At 39.6% G+C, this 23045-nt stretch overlaps 2 protein-coding genes across 10 annotated transcripts in view; one reads left to right on the forward strand and one right to left on the reverse strand.

Annotated features, from left to right (window-relative positions):
- asap2a (ArfGAP with SH3 domain, ankyrin repeat and PH domain 2a) overlaps window positions 1–18598 on the forward strand; it is an 84276-nt gene extending 65678 nt beyond the window's left edge. For 3 of the 7 annotated variants that reach the window (XM_055005757.1, XM_035946434.2, XM_023266239.3), the window contains 16 exons: window positions 78–126; window positions 483–649; window positions 2427–2560; window positions 3148–3242; window positions 4712–4901; window positions 5037–5122; window positions 5522–5637; window positions 7300–7367; window positions 7487–7594; window positions 9903–10131; window positions 11173–11325; window positions 11886–11991; window positions 12402–12460; window positions 12595–12674; window positions 13798–13917; window positions 16623–18598. In XM_055005757.1, coding sequence (XP_054861732.1) covers window positions 78–126; window positions 483–649; window positions 2427–2560; window positions 3148–3242; window positions 4712–4901; window positions 5037–5122; window positions 5522–5637; window positions 7300–7367; window positions 7487–7594; window positions 9903–10131; window positions 11173–11325; window positions 11886–11991; window positions 12402–12460; window positions 12595–12674; window positions 13798–13917; window positions 16623–16697 — 1835 coding nt within the window. In that variant the 3' untranslated portion in view covers window positions 16698–18598. Of the gene's footprint in view, window positions 1–77; window positions 127–482; window positions 650–2426; window positions 2561–3147; window positions 3243–4711; window positions 4902–5036; window positions 5123–5521; window positions 5638–7299; window positions 7368–7486; window positions 7595–9902; window positions 10132–11172; window positions 11326–11885; window positions 11992–12401; window positions 12461–12594; window positions 12675–13797; window positions 13918–14555; window positions 14619–16622 lie in introns of all 7 variants that reach the window. The other 4 variants (XM_055005758.1, XM_023266240.3, XR_008600000.1 and 1 more) reach the window with 3 other exon arrangements.
- itgb1bp1 (integrin beta 1 binding protein 1) lies at window positions 18367–22945 on the reverse strand. Of its 3 annotated transcripts, none has more exons than XM_055005760.1 (7): window positions 22921–22945; window positions 21336–21450; window positions 21175–21253; window positions 20956–21086; window positions 20725–20817; window positions 20220–20369; window positions 18367–20056 (listed from the first exon to the last, which is right to left on the reverse strand). In XM_055005760.1, the coding sequence occupies exons 2-7, from the start codon at window positions 21405–21407 to the stop codon at window positions 19985–19987; spliced, it is 597 nt and encodes a 198-aa protein (XP_054861735.1). In that variant the 5' UTR covers window positions 21408–21450; window positions 22921–22945; the 3' UTR covers window positions 18367–19984. The 3 variants fall into 3 exon arrangements, with proteins under 3 accessions (XP_054861735.1, XP_023122010.1, XP_035802329.1); XM_023266242.3 differs by lacking the exon at window positions 22921–22945 and adding an exon at window positions 22730–22861; XM_035946436.2 differs by lacking the exon at window positions 22921–22945 and adding an exon at window positions 22719–22790.
- Between the last annotated feature and the right edge of the window lie 100 nt (window positions 22946–23045).

Here is a 23045-nt window from a genome sequence, read left to right on the forward strand (position 1 = left end):
GTGTAGCTCCGGCTCCTTGACTGTTTTCCCTCCTGCGCCTCTTCTGTGTTCTGTCATTCATTTCTTTTTTGTTTTAGATGACAGAACGTATCACTTCCAGGCCGAGGACGACCAGGACTGTCAGATGTAAGTGCCTGCTCCTTCCTTCCCTTTGTATCCGTGCGTCCAGACTTGTTTAAGTGCATCCTGTTTACCACCTCGACTACTTTGCTCACACTTCCTACCTCACACCCAGTCAGACGCTTGGCCTCGTCTTTACCTCCCACCCTCCTGCCTATTATTAAGTGCCTTTTACTCCAGTTTCACTTCCATTTTTCTTCTCATTCCTGTCTGCTTTGGCTGCTCCCATTCTTCCAGTACGCCTCAACCTACTTTCTCCCTCTCCTCCCTCTGCTTCTCCTTTTCCTCTGTCATTATTCTCACTTTCATCTACCCGACTCACGTCTCCTGGACGCCCTTTTTCTGTCCTCTTCTCCCTCCAGCTGGATCTCGGTGCTACAGAACAGTAAGGAGGAGGCGTTAAATCAGGCTTTCAAAGGGGATCATCATGTTGGGGAGAACAACATTGTTCAGGAGCTGACCAAGGCAATCCTGGGAGAAGTCAAGAGGATGACAGGAAATGACGTGTGCTGCGACTGCGGAGCCCCCAGTGAGTGGAAAAGATGGAGGGGAAAACCCTCTCTGCAGAAAAACTGCACAGCACTGGATTAAGACAAATTGAATAACCACAAAAATCCAGCAGCTCTGCACTTTGAATATTACTGCACATTTACTTGACCAAACCACACGTTTTACACCTGCAAGGAAGCATCTGTTTACTTTTTATATCCCAATTGTGTGAGAATCAATGTGGATAAATGTTAGAGACAAACTAACTGTCACCATGAACATTTCATTATCTTTTTTATTGTCCCAATTATATGATTATTATTTAATAATGGTCTTACCATCAGAGACCGTTCAGGGGATTTTCAGAGTTGTTTCAGAAATAACCAAATACTCTTTGTTTTCAAAGATCTACTTGTTGTTCATGTTTGTAGTTTGATAACTGACAATATACTGATGTATTTTGCCCATAATGCCACATAGGTTTTCATTCATATGCCACATAGTACACTTTAATAAATGGTCCAAACTTGGGTTGAATGCCAGGAATTGAGATCTCAGGATTTCCTGGGATTTTTCTCCAATATCGGCTTCCATTTCCCTCCTGAAATACTTGCCAGAGCTTCGGATCATTAGTATTTGTGTGTGTGTATAAATACATACAATGTAGTAAAGACAATGTACTGAAACAACACTATTGCATAACACTGTACAGACCTTAAAACACAATAATTAGGAAATCATAAGGCAGAACTATATTCACTTTTACAGTTTTTCCAATTTTCTTTAAACAGCTACAGATCAAAACCTTTATTAAAAACAGTTATTAATGTTTTAAATGTGCATACTAATGAAGTCTGAATTTTAACTGTAATGTTTTATAAATTAGTGCAGCATAGGGTTTGGCAGAAATGTTTTTATGCTGTCTTCATTAAATACCTGCAGCCATCACACTGGAGCCTAAACATGGATTTCCAAATGAAAAGCGATGCTGTGCACGTTTTACACATGGAAGCACAGCAGCAGATAAGTTCATTAATTATTTAAACCTCCTGACACAGGGACAGGATCAGTCAGGATCAACCCCTGATTATCCACGGCTCTGTGGTCACAATAAAATGTCATGTATGATAAGAAATCCCACAAATCCTGGGAAGACAATGACATATTCATGAGCTGTAATGACTTTAAAATCACAGGAGATCCCTCGGTCTTTGTCGTTTATTCCTGACAGCAAGGTTTGTAAGATCATTTGAGGCCAAGTCAAAATAATGCACAATGCTTTGTGAATGCATGTGAAAGGTATCAGTAGTATAATGTATGCAAAACCACTGGTACCAGGCTCGAAGTCTCTGATGTAGAAAATGCTAAAACTCTTACAGTGAGGATACTCTGTGGAGATTCTGTCACAAATTTGAAATTATCCTCCAAATATTTCCTCGAGTCCCATGACATTTCCACTTGCATACATGTATACTTTAACGTAGTATACAGTATATGCAGGCACATATACCCACACATGAGCAGAGGATGTAGGCCAGACTTAGTTACAGTGCTGCTTGGTCACTTTCCTCTGACATTGTGCGCTGTGCGATAGTAAAAAGACCTTCAGGCAGCTATTAAATTTCCAGAGCCCTCAGCTTTCCACAAGGACACATCAAAGTTGGCTCACAAGCTGCAAGAAATGACTTCTTTGCTTCACTACTTTTCGCCCAGCGGCAGTTTATCACCCATATTTCTCCCCTTGTTCCCCTCTCTTGTGTTGTTTATTCCCTCTTCTGTGCATTTTCTTTACGATCGCCTTCCCTTTTCTTTCTCAGACCCAACGTGGCTGTCCACCAACCTGGGCATCCTCACCTGTATTGAATGTTCGGGGATCCACAGGGAGCTGGGAGTCCACTACTCCCGCATCCAGTCCCTCACTTTGGATGTACTCAGCACCTCGGAGCTCTTGGTAAATCACCTCTTCCCACCTGAATCACCCTACGTCTACTGTTACTGTCAAAATGTGACTCATTCAATTGTGTTGACTCTCCATTTGGATCTCTAGAGATTTTTAGGCAGGATGAAATTGGGACGTAAAAGAGGAGAAAGGTTGGTTAGAATGGGCAATAAATAATGAGGACAGTAAATCAAGACAGGAGGTGAACATGAGGAGAATGACGCCTGTTTCTTCTTTTCTACTGGAAGATCTCTGGAAGCCTCCACACTTAGAATAGCTGAGATTTTGTTTGGCTTTCCTAATCACCGTTGGTGAAGAGATTTACTGCCTGTGGGACGGTCAGGATTAAATGCTTCCAGCCATGATTGCTTTCCTCGGTGTTCAGACGCCAGTCGTGTTGGCCACAGTCAGGCAGGCGTTGTGCAGTCTGTGAGGCTCCACGCTTCCAGTTGGGGATGTCTGCCGCTTCCCAGTGGGTGTGTGAGCTGAACCGATGACTTTTGAATTTATCAATGTGGCACAGAAAATGACACAGAACTGGTTTTAATTTATGTGCGTTTGTGTGTCTGTCCGTGTGTGTGTTTGTGTGTGCTCCACAGCTGGCCAAGAATGTGGGGAATGCTGGCTTTAATGAAATCATGGAGGCTTGTTTAAGTGCTGAAAATGTGGTGAAACCCAACCCAGCCAGTGACATGTAAGTCACCCCTCCAACTTCATTCTTCCACACTCTCTGCATCCCCTCCTATCACCTCCATACCCTTTCTCCCTGCTCTTTTCCAGCCTTCTCACTTGTCTCACTTCCTGTGATCCTTTGACATGATTTAGCCAACAATGTGCTGATCATGTTTTCTAAATTGTATTGATTGCTTATTCTTATTTATATGACACCAATCCAATCAGCATCTAAAATTAAACCTTCCACCCGACTTTCTATTTATACTGACATGGTCAGTCAGGAAGAAAACATTACTGATTTCATGTAGGGAAGTTGCTTTGTTGCAGCTGCTCAACACACATTCGGTAGAAGAGAAAATATTAATTAATAATAGAGCCTTAAATGTAGTAATAATAATAATGTGCAAATGCTTTTTACTAATTTCCAGATGTAAAACATGATTTCTTGACTACCATTGTGTGCACAGCTGTTCAAATCACATTCATGCCCCCTAATAAAGTGTTTGAAAGTTTAAAGTTGTAAACAAGTTGTAGGAGTAACATTGTGCAGACTATCACTGACACATGTTCCTGGTTTTCATTTCCTTAAACAAGTGAAAATCAATTTTGTAGAGAAGTTGTCTCAAGGATGTGTACCTCCATATGCACAGGTAACCAACTGATACTATTACCAAATAGTCATTCATATGTTTCACATTGTCTAAATGCTGAAAAATATACTATTGTAGTATAAAAATCCCTCAAACTCAAGTTTAGGTGGAGTCAACTTAAATATTTTTTCTAATTTATTGCAATTCAAGATGTTCACAGTTGGAAGTTATGTATTGTCAGCATATTGTAAAGTAACACAATTTAATAACAAACATTATATCATACCTTATGTGGCTTTTATGCACCTGCTTCTCCTTGCAAATTAAACTCGTTATGAAACTAAATCATGCAATTAGGTGGCTGATCACACAATCCAGTCTAGAATGTTCATTGAGTATTTCTGATCTGCAGCTGTTGATTGGTGCACAATCTCACACACACATTCGTATAAAGTAGGGATGCATTTTGGATTAGATTTTTGCTGATATCCAACTCATTTTGGCTGACTTCTGATGCAGATATCTGCACACATTTTTCACACCTAACCGTGGAAAACATCATGTCCGTCCAGTAGTGGATACATGTATTATTCCTACTCTTATCATAATGTTCCAAGCTTGGACATTTACTAGACAATTTTATTTTTTTAACTGGAACTTATGTGTAAAACATATTTCTTGTTATATAAAAAATTCAAACTAAACTGTTGACTGTCAGTCTGGCTGAATCATCTTCCTGTCAGTCTTAAATTTGGGTCGATGTCGATATCTTAATGTTAAAGCTTTTAACAGCCAGTATTGAGATATATCATCATTCATCTCCGCTATAAAGTCCATAAACTGTTCAAAAGAGCTAGCAGCTGAAACGAGACATCTGCGTGTTTGTGTTCTCCACCAGGCAGGCGAGGAAAGACTTCATCACAGCCAAATACACGGAGAAACGCTTCGCCAGGAAGAAGTGTCCTGATCCGACATCGAGGCTCCACACACTGTGCGACGCAGTAAAAGCTCGAGACATCTTCTCTCTAATCCAGGTCTACGCCGAGGGAGTCGACCTCATGGAGCCGATACCTCTGGCCAACGGACATGTCAGTGCACAAAGTATTTCACCTGTGACTTTAAAAATTCATATGTTAGATCGTCTGTTGCATGTTTACCTTCTCCCGTGAAAATACCTCATGTTTTTAAGTGTTTTATGCAGATGTTCTATGTTTCTCTTTCAGGAACAAGGGGAGACAGCTCTTCATCTAGCGGTCAGGCTGGTGGACAGAACGTCTCTGCACATCGTGGACTTCCTCACCCAGAACAGGTGAATACGGCAGGAGAACAGAAGTCAATATTCTGTAATGGGTTTCGTCAGCCAATGTGATTATGCAGCAAACATTAAATAGACCATAAAAAGACAAATAATGCCTCTTTGTGGATTTATTGGCTTACTGACAAGGGTTTTTGACATCCATTTACTTCTCCGTTTTCTTCCTTCCCTCTTTAGATCTAAGCTATTTGCATAATTGTGTATTCATTTGACTTTCTGTCAGTATCACTTCCTATGTTGCTCATTATAACCACAATGAAATTAGCATTAGAGAAAACCTGTTGTTTGTTAGAGGGTCTACTGGAGCACTGAGGCTGGACAGAAAAAAGAAAGGTTTCATTTTATATCCTCAGGGTTTAAAGTTTTCCTCTCTCTGTCTGTGTCCTCTTGAAGTTTAAATTTGGACAAGCAGACGGCCAAAGGCAGCACAGCGCTGCACTACTGCTGCCTGACCGACAACAGTGAATGTTTGAAGCTGCTGCTGAGGGGGAAGGCCTCCATAGAGATCGGTGAGGAGACACACCAGCAGCAAACGGCACAACCATGATGCATTTAGTGTCCATCTTTGCCCTTGTGTTTCTTTGTTTTTCATTGTCTTACACCAGTCCACAACTAATTTATGTATTGTTGTTACACTTCTGTGGTAATTGTACTTTTTTTTAAATTTTCACAAATATTTTCACTTTCTGCTACATTTCAGAGGAATATGCCATACTTTTTATTCCCTTGCATTTTATTTGACAGCTTTAGGTGCTGGTTACTTTGCATATTTTGCAGATCATTTTCACACAAGTGATATGCAATATGACAGTGAAAGTTGCACCTTGAGTCAAGTCATTGAAGTTTTATCTTCTTGTAAAAAGCTTTTCATAATACTAGTAGCAATTCTGTCTTCTTCACAAAACAGTTACTCAATTCTAGAACAGAGTAAAATATTCAGACTGCAGTGGAAGTAAAGCTTTTAACCCTCCTGTTGTCCTCGTTTATGGACACCGAAAAATTTTGTTTCCTTGTCTGAAAAAAATTCTAAAATTCAGCAAAAAAATTCCCCAAATTTCTGAAAATTTGCAAAAACTTCAGGAAGAAGACGCCAATAATTCCTTGAACGTTTCACTTAAAAGTTTGATTTTAAAAAATCCCCCAAATTTTGCAAGAAAATTGTTGTAAATATTTTCAAAAAATGAGTAAAAATCTTCCCAAAAAAATCCTAAAAATATCTAAAGTGATTACATGTATATCAGTAAAACTTCTAGTATTTTCTTTAAGAACATTCACAAAAAAATCAACCAAAATCCAGCGATTTTTTGCTGGATTTTGGTTGATTTTTTTGTGAATGTTCTTAAGAAACATTTTAAACATTTATTTTTTTCCACCAAAAAAAATGTTCAAAGATTTCCCAATAAATGTTGAAACTGTGGACATCAGAAGTTTCACTGTGAAAATATTTTTTTTCCCCACATTTTCAAACTTTAAAATGGGTCAATTTTGACCCGCAGGACGACACGAGGGTTAAGATTGTAGCGAACATTAATAAGCTAAGAGATTTTGCGGATTGAATTTCTGCTGTGCAATATGCGCTACGAAGCCTAACTCCTGCAGAAATGTTGCTCATGTGTTCATGCATCAGTATTGTAATTGTAAAATATAAAAAATATTCTCTATAATGATTACTTTTATGTTTATTATTGTGTCCATTTGGTTATTCGTACTTAATGTGTATACGTTTCCTACAGTATTATTTTATTTCACCAGCATTTTGACATTGATACAGTATTACTTTAAACATGCATACTTGTTCTCACCGTGTCTCACACACATTTTTTTGTCTGGCCGCCTCTCATCGTCTCGCTCTCACACACACAAGCAACCCTTGTTCCCAGTCCTCCAGGTTCAGTTCCCAGAATTGTGGCCCTTGAAAACAGACGGTGGCGACTTTTTCTCACAACGCTAATCTGTCTGCTCCTCTCTGAAATCAACAACACAGACCAGATAACAAACGCAAAGAAAAGGAGGACAGAGGGGAAACCAGAGAGTTGCTCAGTGTGGGAAACGGTTTAATTACACATTTCTCATGTCACAGTGAAAGAAAGCAAAGAAAATAGGCTGTGTGTTTGTCCTCGTGGCATGTGGATACAACAGTGATTACATGTTTGTGTTGTTTTCCCTTCCAGCTAATGAGGCCGGGGAGACGCCGCTGGATATCGCTCGGAGGCTCAAACACCTACAGTGTGAGGAGCTGGTGAGCTGTGCTATGTTTAGACCCGGCTTATGCCTGCAAGCACAATGCTTTCTGCAACCATGTGAGAGCCGACAGTCTTTTGTGTTTGCATGTGTGTGTGGATTTGTTTGTGTTTGCAGTTGAATCAAGCGTTGGCAGGAAAATTCAACGCCCATGTCCATGTTGAGTATGAATGGTGCCTCCAGCACGAAGACCTGGACGAGAGTGACGAAGATCTGGACGAGAAGGTGAGTGATGGTGGTTTTGTGAAAATGAAATTAATAATATTGTCTTTGTGAAGATTTCATGAAACACCTGAGAGTAGAAAGTGTTATACAGACAGGTGAGAAAACAGGAATAAAAAAATGTGAAAAGAATTTCAGAAAAGAAAATTTGTCATGTTGAGGCTTTTGAGATGTGAAGAACACTGAAATATTTCTTGTCCTCTCAAAGTAAGAAGCTCAATTAATTTTTCATTTTGTATATGGAGTCTGATGCTGTCCAACTGCACTCAGTGTGTTTTTGTTGTTATTCCTTGACATGAAGTGCCTTCCAAGTTTGTTTGTGTGCAGTACAATTATAAAAAAGTGTGGAAGAGCACAATTTAATAAGATCTCTGTTTGACAGTGAGCATTATCTGAAAGGCTCAGCTGAGTGCGAGAAAGTGTTTTGAGTGTTGTTTATACAGTCGTTTTAAGGCAGTGGGTGGTTTGAGTGCTTCCATTTGACCTGAACTTAAAAGTTATAGTTCTGGAATGGATTGCAGGGGAGCTATAATTAGTGAATACATCCCAGTATAGTCACAGTGATTTGACAGATGTGCAACTTTGTGCTGTAATGCACTGATGTTTCTTTATTGGTATACTATTGGGGCATTACGTAGCTTGATTTGAAAGTGGGCAGTAGAAAGATGACAGGAAAGGAAATGAGAGAGAAGAGAATGACATCAAACGTGTCTGGCTGGAATCAGAGCAGGGATGTTGCGATCACAGTGTGTGATATGAGACTTCACCACCAGGCCCCTGGGATGCCACAGATTGTTTGGTTTATTTAGATCAAACACAGAAGGCCAAAGTGTGAGGAATCAGTAGTTATAAGAAGCCAGTAAGACCTAAGAAGCCTACATAAACCCTGAACAATTATGCACAATTCTATTTTCTTTTATTTTTTCACTAATAAAGTAAAGTTGGCATAAGTTTGTATAGCTGACCATGTTATCTGAGAGTGAGTGGTCGCTGGCTAAATTTTCCAGAATATTCTGCTTTTAAAGTGAGTTCAAATGTTGCAGCCATATGACAAATTTGCAAAAATTCAAAAATACTGTTAGCATGAGGTGAGGTTACATTGTGTATTCTGTGCAACTACAAAATAGTTACACACTGCAAAAACTCAAAATCTGACCAAGTCTATTTGTCTTATTTATAGTCAAAATGTCTCATCCCACTTGATTTAAGATAAATTCACTTAACAAGTGACATTTCAGCAGATGGAGGGACTTGTTTTAACCCTCGTGTCATCCTGTGGGTCAAAATTGACCTGTTTTAAAGTTTGAAAATGTGGGGGAAAAAATATTTTCACAGGGAAACTTCTGATGTCCACATTTTCAACATTTTTGGGAAATCTTTGAACATTTTTTGGTGGAAAAAAGAAATGTTAAAAATGTTGCTTAAGAACATTTTAAAAAAAAATCAACCAAAATCCAGCAAAATTCACTGGATTTTGGTTGATTTTTTTTGTCAATGTTCTTAAAGAAAATACAAGTTTTACTGATATATATGTAATCACTTTTGATATTTTTAGGATTTTTTTGGAAGATTTTTACTCATTTTTTAAAAATATTTACAAGAATTTTCTTGCAAAATTTGGGGTATTTAAAAAAAAACTTTTAAGGGAAACTTTTAAGGAATTACTGGAATTTTCTTCCTGAAGGTTTTGCAAATTTTCAGAAAATTGGGGAATTTTTTTGCTGAATTTTTGGATTTTTTTCAGACAAGGAAACAATATTTTTTGGTGTCCGTAAATGAGGATAACAGGAGGGTTAATACATCTCAAATTAGGACGTTATATGAAAGCGAAAATCTATTTTTGAGGGAAAAACTGCTTCTTTTTTTTAAGCATATCTGGCTTATTTTAAGACACCTAAGCTTGACAATCCTGGTAAAATATAGCTTAAAAGAAGTTTTCCCAGCTAATTTTAAGATCTCAATATTTTAAATATCATATCTTATTTCAAGAAATCTTACCAAGCCATTTTTCACTTGTTCTATTGGCAGATTTTTTCACTTATTTCAAGGTAAAAGTTCCTTGAAATAAGTTTTTTTTCTTGTTTTGTGAGGGGCATTTTTTCCAGTGCAGAAGAGACACATGTAGAGTGATGACAAGTAAGAGACAAAATCTTGTTCTTATGGTTGAAGAATTAAATGTCACAAGTCTGAACAGAAGGAAAAATGAAAAGCAAGACCAAAGCCGCAGAAGTTTTGCACGACAGACTGATAACCACAACCCTCACACCCTGACATGCATGACCCACCCTCTGACTCCTCGCTGCCCCTCCAGCCGAGTCCTCACCGGAGAGACGAGCGTCCGGTCAGCTGTTACACTCCGGGCAGCAACTCCCACCTCCAGTCCGGCTCAGCGGGCCGCGACGCCGCCGGCCTCTCCAAGGACAAGCAGCGGCCCTACATGCCCAACCTGGTCAACAACGAGACGTACGGCACCATCCTGAACGCCAACCCTCCACAACCCGCCACCACCTCTGCGCCGCCCCTGCCCCCGAGGAACCTGGGTAAGCTCACACAGCAGCATCACCAACAGAAGACTGTTAGGCAGATGCTGTGGTAGGGAAACATTAGCAATTATCAGCCAGACCGATTATCCGGGCCGACATTTGGCATTTTTTTTCCCGAGTAACGGTGTTGTTTTTCTCATTTACTAATTATTGCTAATTTAAATGCACTACTTTGGGTTGGATACAGCTGGTAGAAAAGATTAAAAAAAAAAACAGAAGAACAGTGGACTGAACTGCAGGAGACCAACTATTCAATCTGAAATCAATCAATTGATCAATCAGTAAACAGAAGAGAACGTAGAGCATCCTGTGCTTTTCTGACGCCATTGTTCCCATATCTAGGAGCCGCCTTAATACTGAAGGAGCCTAATTATGAATGACAAGTTCCCTGCTATCAAATGCTGTTAAAGTATAACATTTAATGTATATCAGTTCAAAATATTGGTTATTTATTTACTTTGTTGATGACCAATAGAAGGCCATACCGGTTGATCCCTAGTGGACAAATTGCAGCATTTCTCTGTGTCATTTACTGAATATGTTTTTAGTCTGGATGCTAAACTTCCTGACTTGTAGCTGAAGTTATATTTCTAAAAGATGACCTCGAGGAACAGTTTCATCAACTCTGCAGGTCTGAGTGACTTTTTGACCCGTTTATACGCCGCAGATGTTTCTGAGATAGAGGAAAGTCACATTGGAGACAGATGGATGGGATGCGTTGTCGTTTTTTAAGTTAACCGACAAGTGACACGTTCACCACAGTCTGTCTTTATTACCCTTAGTGGCTGTCTGGAGAGCTGCCAGCAGAGCAGAGCAGAACCAACCAGCTGTGTTGCCCACCTCTCCTCACCGCAGCCCCCACCAGCCTCAGCATTTTGCACATTCCCTCTCCCCATTAACTGTCGCTCTCAGTTACACTCCGGCAGAAACGACTCGACTTTTATAGTGAATGCTGGTTCTGGCAAAGAGCGCTGCATTCTCTCTGACTCCCTTTTTTTTTCATTTTAATAATCCCTTCTCCTCTTCTGTCTCCTTTAGTCCAGTTAGCCGGTCTGGGAGGGATCAGTCAGTCCTCAGCGTCCAGCAGCTGGAAGCCTGGTTCTTTAGACCTGGTCGGTCGGCAGAGATCATCCTCAGACCCCCCCAACATGCACCCACCTGTACCCCCCATGAGGCTCACTTCAACTGGAGGTATAATGTGCACTTTGTTCTTTTTCCGTGTGCCCCGTCAATTAATGCCTTTTCAGTTAAATAGCTGAACTCTTGGGTCCTTCATGAATTCCCGGAGACATTTTCACTGTTTTCAAACTTGACCACTGCCACAGTAAAGCCATGTTAACATAGCACAATGTTTCTAAGTGTCTGTGGATCCCAGTTCAGTTAATTGTGCGATTGATTTTATGGACAAAAATCTGTCCTACATCTTAACCCAAGCATTTGAGTAGTTTGTGTGATTTTCCACTTCAGTTTGTTGATTTAAAAGTTTTCCTCCGGTTCTCACAGTAAATGAATACATGAACAAGAATAAGAAAACGGATGAAAAGATTGTATTAATTATTGAGAACAAACAAAGCCATTACTGTGAGACGTGCAGCCTCTTGCCAAGGGCAACAAGTATTGATCGTTTTTGAGATTAAAAGTTCATTTTTGACCTTGAAAGCGACAGTTTGCAAAACATCACAAGCGTATGTTCAGATTGCAAAGATGTGAAACAGACCAAAGCGAGCGTGTTACTTTACTGTGTGTTCCAGGTTTGGGTCTTGCTCCTGTGGCGAAGATGGAAGCGATGAGCATCCAGTCCAAGTCTAGCCAGGGGCCACTGGGGTCCAGATCAGCGCCACCTAAATCTCCTGCAGGGTAAGATTATAAAAACACACTTACGTATTAGTAAATGACATGTCATGCTGTCTTTCCAGCCATTGGATAATTCACTACGCATACTCAGGAGCATCTTGCTTTACCCCAGGGTTGTGTCTCGCTGTTCTTGTAATGTGCTGTTTGTTTCCAAAGAGCGATGAGAATACATGGCTGCTGTTTAGCCGCTTCATTAGCTTCCAGGCTAAAGCTCTGCATCGAGCCAGACAAGCAATAACTCTCCTCCGCAGTCGTCCTTTTGTCTTTTTATCTCCCACAGGGCTAGTAGTGCTGCAATAAATCTGTTACCGAGGTGCTGAGAGCTTTAGAGAGCCGACAGCGTTCTGTATCTTTATATGACTATTACTCTGTTGATGGGAGTACATTTAAAAAAAATTTTTTCGTCTTTTCAGCAATGATAAAAGCTTCAACAGAGGGCCTCTAAATCGAACAGAATCTATTGAAAGAGCGGGTGAGTAAATGGGTGTTTAAACTCTACAGAAAGTTGCAGATAAGTGGTTTCAGTATCTGTCAGATCCTGTTTCTTCTCTGGAAACGTGGAAAGTTTTGTTGTCGTTGTGATATAATTTCCTTTTCCTGTTCCAGCTAAGGAAGTGCCAGGATGCCCCCAGAACTCCATAGGTCAGTCTCTGCCTCCAGCCCCCATGCCGAGGAAGGCCTACCCCGTGAGTCCCTCATTCTTCCTCTCCTTATCATCCAGATTGGACTTATTCATTCATTCTGTTGTACACACTCATTTTCCAAGTAACAGTTTATTCCCTGTTTCGTGTCGTGTAATTCCGTCCTCTATTGTTTCAGTGTTTCCAGTGTCTACTTGTGCAGTAAATGTCTTTCCTGTAGTGTGAGCCTGTGCTTTGGCCAGGACTCTTATTTCTCACTTTGAGTGGAGAAACTGGTTTGCTCTGTTTTAACTCGTCCTTTACTTCTGTGGAAACAGTACAACCATGGCTGGAAGTAGAGCGAAATCAAAAATGTCCTCTACGCGGAATGGCACAGCTATAATGCCACATATTATTTTAAGAAGTATTTCCAAGTGCCCATAGATATTACCAGTACTTTAAAAAAATGATGACTGTACATACTATAAATATTTAACTATTTACATTTTTCATTTGTTTCTGTACTATCCTATTAGCTCTGTGTAAGCACAGCCTGCAGTTCATCCTGGTTCTACAGAGAAGTTCCTGAATTTCTGTCATGTGACCGTTGGACTCACTAATGACTTCTTGTTTGTCTAGGAGTGAAAAAATTCATGTTTTTTTTTTAACAGAATCTGGTTAGAGCCAACTGATTTTTGACACATTTAAATGAGATATTTTAAGTAAAGTTTAAAGCTGATTGTCTATTTTTCCTGATCAAACTGCACATCACAGGTTAGTAATTCGATAAATGGTGTCATTTTGGCCATTTTTTTAAAGATAACATGGATTGCGTCCATTTACAAAAGAAGTTACTTTATTTACAGAAGACAAAATGTTGATGACGATTCATATGTTCAAAGCACAAAATGGTAAAGGGATTTACAATAAACTGCATACAGTACAGTATACAACACTCTCTGACCTTAGAATCTTAATCCAGAAAAATCTTTTGAGAATGACTTTCACGGGTTGAAGACAGGAACACTACCAGAAGACACCGTAGACAATGTCTTGAGTTGTGGTGTTCTGTACGTAGCTGCACACATTTTTTAAATATTCGCCAAAGTTTAGCACAAACACACTCAACTATTCTTTGTCTTCTGCACAAACTTCATAAAACCTGTTGGTGTCCTTGTTCTTGTCTCAGAAACAGAGGCCAAAGCGAGTGAAAGCCATCTACAACTGTGTAGCCGACAACCCCGATGAGTTGACCTTCTCTGAGGGCGAGGTGATCGTGGTGGACGGAGAAGAGGACCAGGAGTGGTGGGTGAGTATCTCCCGGGTGTGTGGGGTTTTTTTTGGCATTTTTGGATCCATGCATATGTTTTCAGATTAAAGCACAAAGCGATCCCAGTCCAAGCAACGCACTCGAGTTCTGCCATGTGGATGTCAGTGTGCTCCGTAACCATGGCGGCTAAAAGCAAAAAGCCATGACCTCATTCTGGCCGATGTCCCCCCTCCTCCTCCTCTTTTTCCGCCTGCTGGTGCTTCCTCTGTGGAGCCCCTTGTGTGGACGTCCACCAGCTGCAACTTGTTTTCCTCTGAGCCACCCCTGCAGATATGACCGTATTTAGTCAGTATTTCTGTCCCTGCATGGACCCGAAGTCCTCCGAGGTCCTCGCCTTGCTTCCTCTCTGTCCAGCGTCCAGGAGCGTTATCACTTTTTTTATGTCTGAAAAATTCAGATCACAGTGCATTAGTGAAGCCTCACAAATAAATGGTTATTTTGCTGGAAAACAGGCCTATTATGTGATACAAAGCTTCCAAGTTTCTTTCCTATAGTAAGACTCACTAAGAGATTATTTAAATTTTTAACTGATGTCTCTTCTTGTCATGTTTCACTTGTAGCTTTGTATAAAAATTGTCCAAGCATGCAAGAAACATGTCCTAGCTTTTTATTTTCAGGTATAGACGACGATTAAAATGACTTAAATGGAGATAATAAGTACTGTCTGCTTTATACCCAAGGTAATATAAAAGAGGAAAGTCATTTTAAATGCACAGTTTTTGAACAAAAGTTCACATGCACCTGTAAAGAACATGCATGGTAGCCTTGAGTTTTCAGTCACTTGCAGAATTCTTAAGTGTCTGTGATGGAATGATTAAAGCCCACGAGTTTTGTCACAAAATACAATCATGCATTTTGGTTTCTTTATAAATTTATTTTAGATTTTCTAGAAATAAGACAAAATTTGTTGGGTCAAAAGTATTAAAACAACAATGCTAACGTTTGGTTATATGTCCTTTGGCCATTTTCATGTGAATTAAGCACTTTTTATGGCTGTCTGCAAGCTTCTGGTTGTATCTTTGACTACTCCTTTAGACAGAAATTGTGCAGTTCAACTAAATATTAAATTTAACGTATAGTCAATGCTTTGGGGAGACAAATCTAAAACTTTGTTTCTATCATGATTTTTCTTTTTTTTTTTTTTTTTTTTTTTTTTACCACTTTTGATGTGTGTTTGGGGTTATTGTCTTGTTGGAACACCCAACTGAGTCCAAGAACAACCTTCTGGATGATTTTAGGTTTTCCTGAAGAATGTGGATGTAATCCTCCTTCTTCATTATTCCATTTACTCTGTGTAAAAACAGCTCCAGAGCATAATACTAGCACCACCATGCTTGGTGGTAGGTTTGGTGATCTCGGGGTTAAAAGCCTCACCTTCTTCTTCATCCAAACATATTTCTGGTCACTGTGGCCAAATAGCTCGATTTTTGTTTCATCTGACCACAGAAATTTCCTCCAGAACACCTTTTATTTGTTCAAGTGATCAACAGCCAACTTCAGTCGAGTCTTAAGATGCTACTTAAGGGCTTCCTTCTTGCATGGCAGCCGCTCAGCTCATGACAATATAAAACCCACTTTGTTCCAGCAGTTTCTAATTTATTGCAGATCTGCTTTTTGCTGATTCCTGGTTGACTCTTGACCATCCTGACCATTTGTCTCTTGGCATCAGGTGATAGCTTGTGTTCTCTTCCTGGTTGTGGCAGTGACACAACTCTACCAAATGCTTTATACTTACAACTATTTGCACAGTTGATTTTGTGATCTGTTGCTACTTTGAAATGTCTACAAATTATTTTCCTGACTTGTTCATGTCAGTGACTTGCTTTTTCAGATCTGTGCTGAGCTCCTTAAACTTTCCCATTGTAAGGTTTGTGTCAGGGTCTAATGAGTCTGTCAGATAGGTCCTATTTAAATTGGGTCAGAGGAGTCAGCAGTTGTAATCAACTGTAATCACTCACAAGAAGTTAGGAGGCCTGATCATTAAGAAAATTTGATGAACACAAGTTTCTACATCACCCAAAATGATAATTCAAGTTGCTTTTTGTATATTTTTGACCCAGCAGATTGAGTCCTATGATAGATTTATGATATAACCAAAATGCATGATTGTTTTTTTTTTTTTGTGACAAAGACCCATGGGTTTTAATGATTCCATCATAGAAAATTTAGAGGTATAGGTGGGGTTATAGGAAACTCAAGACTGCCATGATATACAAGGTCCTTACAAGTGTATGCAAACTTTTGTTCACAACTTGAGATATTTGTCATGACGTAGCCTCTTATTACTCCATGTGCACCATTAGATGGTGTGTAGTAGGGATGAATGTCGTCATTGATGTCTCACTTCGATTCAATTTTGTTTCCAAAAATCCTGATTTGACTCATGTTCATTGGCTTATATTAGATTACGTAATAACAGTCCACACATGAAATCGAAAAGTCACAATTGAAACAATAATCTTAGGATTTTATGAATCAATATTGGATCATATGGGTGAAAACTGTAATTCATGAATAAAACCGTTTTGCCTTTTGTCCTATTTGTGTGTTTTAGAGGTGTTGTAGTATTGTGTATGTGCTTTAGATGGCTAATTTTGTTAAAAGTGATCAAATTGCTTTATTGTAATATTTGTTTACCTAATCTTGCTTAAAAATTCCTAACCCTCTGTCTTTCTTCTTCACAGCTGGGCCACATTGAAGGCGATCCGATGAGAAGAGGGGCCTTCCCCGTTACGTTTGTACACTTCATCGCTGACTGAAAGGTCACTCTGGGTCTCAGGAAGTGTTGCGGGATGCAGCGTCCCACTTTCACCCGTCTCTGTCTGCCATCGTCCCAGTGTTGGTCGTCAACATCGTCATCTTCATCTTCTTCACTGGCATCTCGAGTGAGTTCCTTTAAGTGTCACTGCTGCATCACCACCTCAGCGTTGTATGGGTGTCGTCACGGCAACCGTTGCAGACGTGCAAGTCTGGGTGTCACAGGGGACTCGTGGGACTGTATGTGGTTTTTATGCTTCCTGTTAATGTTCCTGACACAGGCTTGAAAATTCTAAAAAGAAAAAAAAATCAATGATTGTCGTGAATGACCTCTCGCAATGAATGCACTTTCCTTGACTTTATCTGTGTTACAACATAAGATGACATAATGAAGGTTGTATGTACAGTATTCATTTCATCCGTTTTGTGTTCAGCTGCATTGTACAGACAGTCCTTGAAGTGGTAGTAGTGGGAAGATCACAGCAATGTATCTTAACTTGCTAACAACTGTAAATGTGAACGTGCTTACATTCCACATCTGTGCATGAGCGATTTTTAAATGTTCTGCTTGGTAGCTGCAACTTTCCACATCTGTAGTAGCCCTCCTGCGTGGAGGTTTTTCTAAAGGTGCTAAGTTAACCCGGGAACATGCTGAAAGCTGCACTCGAGGGAGCGTTTCCCTGTCCCCGTTTCAATGACGGATTGGTGTTGCAAAGGGGATGCTGCATTTCTAAATAGCCTCCTACTTGTCACGCCTGGAAGAGCCCACTTTCTCAGGTGTGTGTCAAATAATAGAGCTGCAAGTGAATTCAATGTCGTGCATCTTCTGCGAATGCTTTCACACACACACTGCCTGTAGCATTTTATCATTTGGCAAGAGTGGAGTCATTTTCAGCAGCAGGACTCCATTTCTTCCTCCTCCTTCCTTCTTCTGGATCTGTTTTAGGTCAAATGGTGACACTGACTGGAGCTGCAGCAGCCAGTAATTACCCTTATGCTGAGTCTGACACCTCAGGCTGTCGTCGCCTGTCATCTGCCTTATTAGAGGAATAGAAAGTGTGTGTTTGTGTTTGTGTGAGCGCATGTATCGTCTGCACAGAATAAGCTGCGAATGAAAGGATATTAAAATAAGAGGAAATTAAAAAATGAGAGTGTGGGAATGAGATGAAAAGCAGGAGTTAGCTCTGTGACTTATTTTGTTTCCACTTGCCTTTGAGAACCCTCACTCTGGCAGGCTGAGTTTCTTTTTTTTTTGTACACAAATGAGCTAAATTGAGTCTCTGTCTTTGATTCTCTACACAACCTGACAGAAAGGAACATCCTTCCTTTAGCTTAAGCCTCATATCAGTACATCTGCGGGGTCCTGTGATGTAGAAACAGGTTTATCTAATGTGTTGCGTAATGAATATAAAACATACAGTGTAATTAACTTCGGTTTAGTTGCAGAGCAACTTTCTTTCTGTTCATATTGTTGATATTTAGGCATTTAACCTGAAACCAGAGCCTTCCATGGATTGTGAATGACAAGAAGAGAAGCATGTGAATCGTAGCCGACACGCTCTCTTCATCTTGTTTAATATTAACTCACTGGAAACAGGAAGATTTAATAATCTATTCGTGTAAATATGTTTGGTTTTGTTTGTGGATATTTAAATGTAAAAAAGAGCAGAGTTAACCTTGGCAGTAAATGTCTTTTAATGCACTGTGGTGATGAGCAGTTACAAATACGACCTCAGCTGGACCTGTGTGTGTGCGTGCTGTAAACACAACACTCATGCGCACACAAGTGGGAACATAATTCATTCTCATTAACCATCTGTGGATCACTACATCGACTCTTTAACTCTATTGTGAAAGTAAATGGGAAAATGAAACTGGAATAATAAAATATGAAATAATACAAGGCTTTGGTCTGTTTGTTCTGAGTAATAAGGTCTGTCTTTTACTAGATAGTTTCGGGCAGCGAATGTTTTGGGGATATTTTAGTCCTTCATGCACAAAACTGAGTTTTTAAAATACCATTTGACTGGTATATTACCACTCAGACTAAAAGCCAGGTGATGTGTCAAGAGCTCCCTGTGATGGGCGCATTCAAAATGCACTGCAGTGTAAAAATATACACTGGACTACAGGAAAAATATTTTAAAAAATCGTATTTCTTCAGCATTGTTCGTGTAAAAACAGAATTCATAACTAAAAGGAAAATGCAAAAAACACACTGAAAATTAAACAATAATGACATTAATCAAAAGGATCATTTCTTAAAATAACTCCTGTATTGTACCAAATCAAAAATCTCACATTTCCTTATTGCAAAGTGTTTTCAACTGAACCAAAATGAAAAGAAACAGGAAGAGGCCGTGTGTTATTATTGTACAAGGTGAAGTCAAGTTAGTACCACAACTCCAAAAAAATCTTCTACATGTGACTACCAGCTTATTAGAACTGACATAGTATCAACTAATCTAATCTAACCTAATGCAGATGTAATCACTACATTACAAAAAATACATCTAACTTTTGGTACCAAGAAATTCACTGGACATCTGTAGTAAAAAGAAGTGAAAAACAAACTCAAAGAGGTCATTAAAAATAGATATATCCCACAAATAAAGAAAAAAGTGACAATATATAGGATGTGGGGCACAGTTAAAGCCTGTTTGTACCGTTCCTTCCAGTCAAAAAGTGACTTATATGGTATCAATACTGATAGAAAACAAAACACACAAAAAAAAGACTTAAAAATCTGATAAGGTATCTGAGTGGAAGAGAAGCATCAGTCAGATATGTGTAACTTCTCAACTGATTAATGTCTCCCATAAATTACCATATGGGCAGAGATGGTTTACATTTTGTACCATTTTGTACCATGTTTTACATTTAATACAACTAAAATTGCACTGCTAAAAGCTGCACAATGTGCTCCAAAGCTTTTCTTGAATGCAACATTTCCCCTCTTGTCTAAATTTTACTGTTTAACTGGTTTTGAAAGGGCAAATGTGCAAGTGAGGTAAAGGAAACAAATTCCCAGGAAATGATTCAGACAAATTCACAGTAGTTCTGTCTCAGCTGGAGGATGATGGGAAGGAAACAGCACCGAACACATACTGGACTTTGCCATCAGTCATGTTTTGCCCTTTTGATGACCTCTCCTGAAGTTAAGAAAGCAAAGTTGGAGAAGGGGGAAATGGTCACAATCACAATGGTGGTTTTCTAACGAACTGTTGCTGGTTTTGCAGTTGTTTCACTTCTTCACTCTTCTAGACGGATGCCACCTGTTCCTCTGGCCTCAGGACTTGTCTGATGTCAGAGCGCAGTCAAAAGAAGCCGACAGCACCTTACAGATGGACTGAGCCTGCTCCTGTTCAGACAGACAACACATACGAGCAGAGGACGAAAACAAAGCAGTATTCAGTGGCAGCATAGATGACCCCAGACAGGTAGCATGTAAATGTTTTACTACTCCTGATCTTGATTTTTTAATTTTTAATACCCTACATCCAACTCTTTCACTTCACACTCACTGAGCTGCTGCACTGGTAGACCCAGATGCTGCACTCCTCTTGCTTTGTGTCAGTGGTTTTCAGAGCCAGGAGGTTCTTCCCTGCACCCAGACCATCATCATAGCACAGCATACGGACTATCAGGTAGAGAGGGTGGCGATGCAGCACATCCTGTCCAGATGATACAATGAAAAACACCTGATTAATAACTATTTAGCATGAGACAGATAATCCTCCTACACTGATGTTCAATAGCAAATCTCTATTAAAAGTAAAATGCTTGAACAAATTCGGCTCACACTGCATCGCATAATAAAATGTGTAATTTGGAAGACACTTTGCAGGGATAACTAAAATATCTGAGTCAGCAGCTTTGTGCAGAACTGTGTCAAAAATATAAACAGATGCTGAATTCATAAACCAGGCTGTTGGGCTGTATTGATGACCCAGCAATGCTGCAGAGTCTAATCAATAACTATTCACTCTCAGCTACAGTATATCACTTTTCTATTGCTTTGCTACTCACACACTGGTCCAGTGAGGCCACTTTGACTCCATATTTGGACACTCCCAGAACCATCTCCTCCTCCCCAGGAACAAAGGGCAGCTTTCCATCTTGCTACGAAAATAAATGTAATATTTATAGCATCTTCTGCGTGATATCATAAATTTATGTTACACTGATTTCTGTAAACCTGAGGATACTGGTGAAGCAGTCACTCCTACTTAAACCTCCTATCTTTCTCTAGTGTCTTACCTGAGCAGCATCAATGTAATTGATGAGGTCCAGAGGTTCCTGGAGGGTCTTGCTCATGTCAAACTGTAACTTCTCAATGGATCCCACGTATTTTACCCGGAACTCAGCACATGTCTCAGACGTGCTGTTCCCTACAGAGAACATACACACAATCCATTAGAGAAGGAAATGGAAGAGAAACACTGAGGTTTAGACCAGTTTAACAGGAGTCACACTGACCTGAGCTCTTGGTGGAATCTGTATCAAGGCTGGCGACGGTGCTCGATCTGGAAAGTCCTCCCAAACTGGAGTCAACAGACTGCAAACAGACAGAAACATTACTGTATTGTCTGAATTGTAAAAAACAGGAGACGGTGGTTTCCGTATGTGTGCTACTGTACCTTGCTTTTGGTGCTGATCTCACTGCTTTGCGAGCTGCTGCTGCTGTGGCGCTTTTTGACTTTCCGAAACATCCTTCACCATGACGACCGCATCCAGCCCTCCAGCCGTGCCGACCTGAATCATCACAGTAGTAAACACACAGCAGGACTGCCTTCTCAGGTTTCAACAGAGAGGATGAATAATTGAAATAAGACATATCATTGCATAACTATTGAATAATGAATGCTTTAGCTGTTACCGTCACAGCTGCACAGGAATTCACATGAAATTTTATAACAGTTAGAAAAGATGTACTTATTAGGGAAGTGGATAATATATATGTATATTATATATGTGTGTGTGTGTGTGTGTGTGTGTGTAGAAACATGAGAATAACTTGCATTATAAAATTAGAGCTTGACAATTCAGTCACACAGAGCTATCAGCATACACACAAACAATCTAATTAAAGTGAACATTAAAATGACTTAAAATATAGAGTAGGGGTTTAAATGAAGTCCCTCGGAAAAGTTAGTGTTTCTAATTTCTTTTTTTTTTTTTATTCCAGTAAGAAGAGTTTTAGAGTAGGCCTCCCCAGTTGGTTCTTTGCAGTGATCTACTGCCATGTTTATTAAATTTAAACTTCCATTAACTGTTGTTTTACTTTTAATCCCAATTCTTACATTTTTTAAGACTAAGATTTGTATTTTTTAAATGGTATATGTTTAATTCAGGATTTATCACTTCATTATACTTTTCTATATAAATGTTTTCAACACTATTTGGTGTTGAATAAAACATTTATTTATTCATTTTAATAGAATACAACAGTGCAATAAACATTATAACACTATAAAAAAGCATCTCATTTACTACTGCCTTATAACAGTCTGCTGATAAGTAAAAAATGTTTTTGTCATTCAAATATTGGTAATATATTAGGTTACCATAGCAACCGCGAGTATCCGCTAACAAACTGAAAACAGGGGCGGCACCAGTTAAACAGGAAACCAAATTATCCGATACACCTGCTACTGTGACAGCAGCAACCAACTGCATAATGTCAGAGCAGAGTATCACTGCAGATGTTACTGAAGGAGTTTGAGTATATTTGGAGGATAAAAAGTAAAGGGGCCATTAAAAATACAAAGGAGCACACATAATACACCAGAATCAACAGGTTTCGTTTAACTCGACACCCAGTTATTGAACTACGGGTAGCTAACCTACGTGCTCAGTGGAAAATACATGCTGAAAGGAAAGCAAACGTCTACATATAAGTCATCCTGCTCCACCTTAAACGTCCCGCACCGCATTCATTTTCAAAGTTGAAAATCGAGGACTTTGGCGGGGGGGTTGGTAAACAGAGACGTAAATAAATTTAGTAATGCTAGCAAACTTACATACAGCATACCTGTTTGTACCGTGACCGCCTCAATGTACCGCTTACAGTTAATTTTCTTCGCTTTCTATTTACGTACAGTTTGACTCTTCGGCTTCCCTTTGAGTTTAGCAGCCTACACCCAAGCCCACTTAAAGGGGCCGTACCGGAGTACTCGCCCTAAAAAGTAACCGCAAAGTTGAATATTACGCCGACAAGCTTACCTTCAGTACTTTTTATGAATTGGATTCACTGCCTGCTGTTAGACATATAAGTAAAATGCACATATTTATTTATATGAAGTACCCTTTTTACATGTAGCTGTTTGAAACATTTTACGGAAAAACCT

The sequence above is a fragment of the Amphiprion ocellaris genome, chromosome 20, assembly GCF_022539595.1.
Source record: "Amphiprion ocellaris isolate individual 3 ecotype Okinawa chromosome 20, ASM2253959v1, whole genome shotgun sequence".
NCBI lineage: Eukaryota > Metazoa > Chordata > Actinopteri > Pomacentridae > Amphiprion > Amphiprion ocellaris.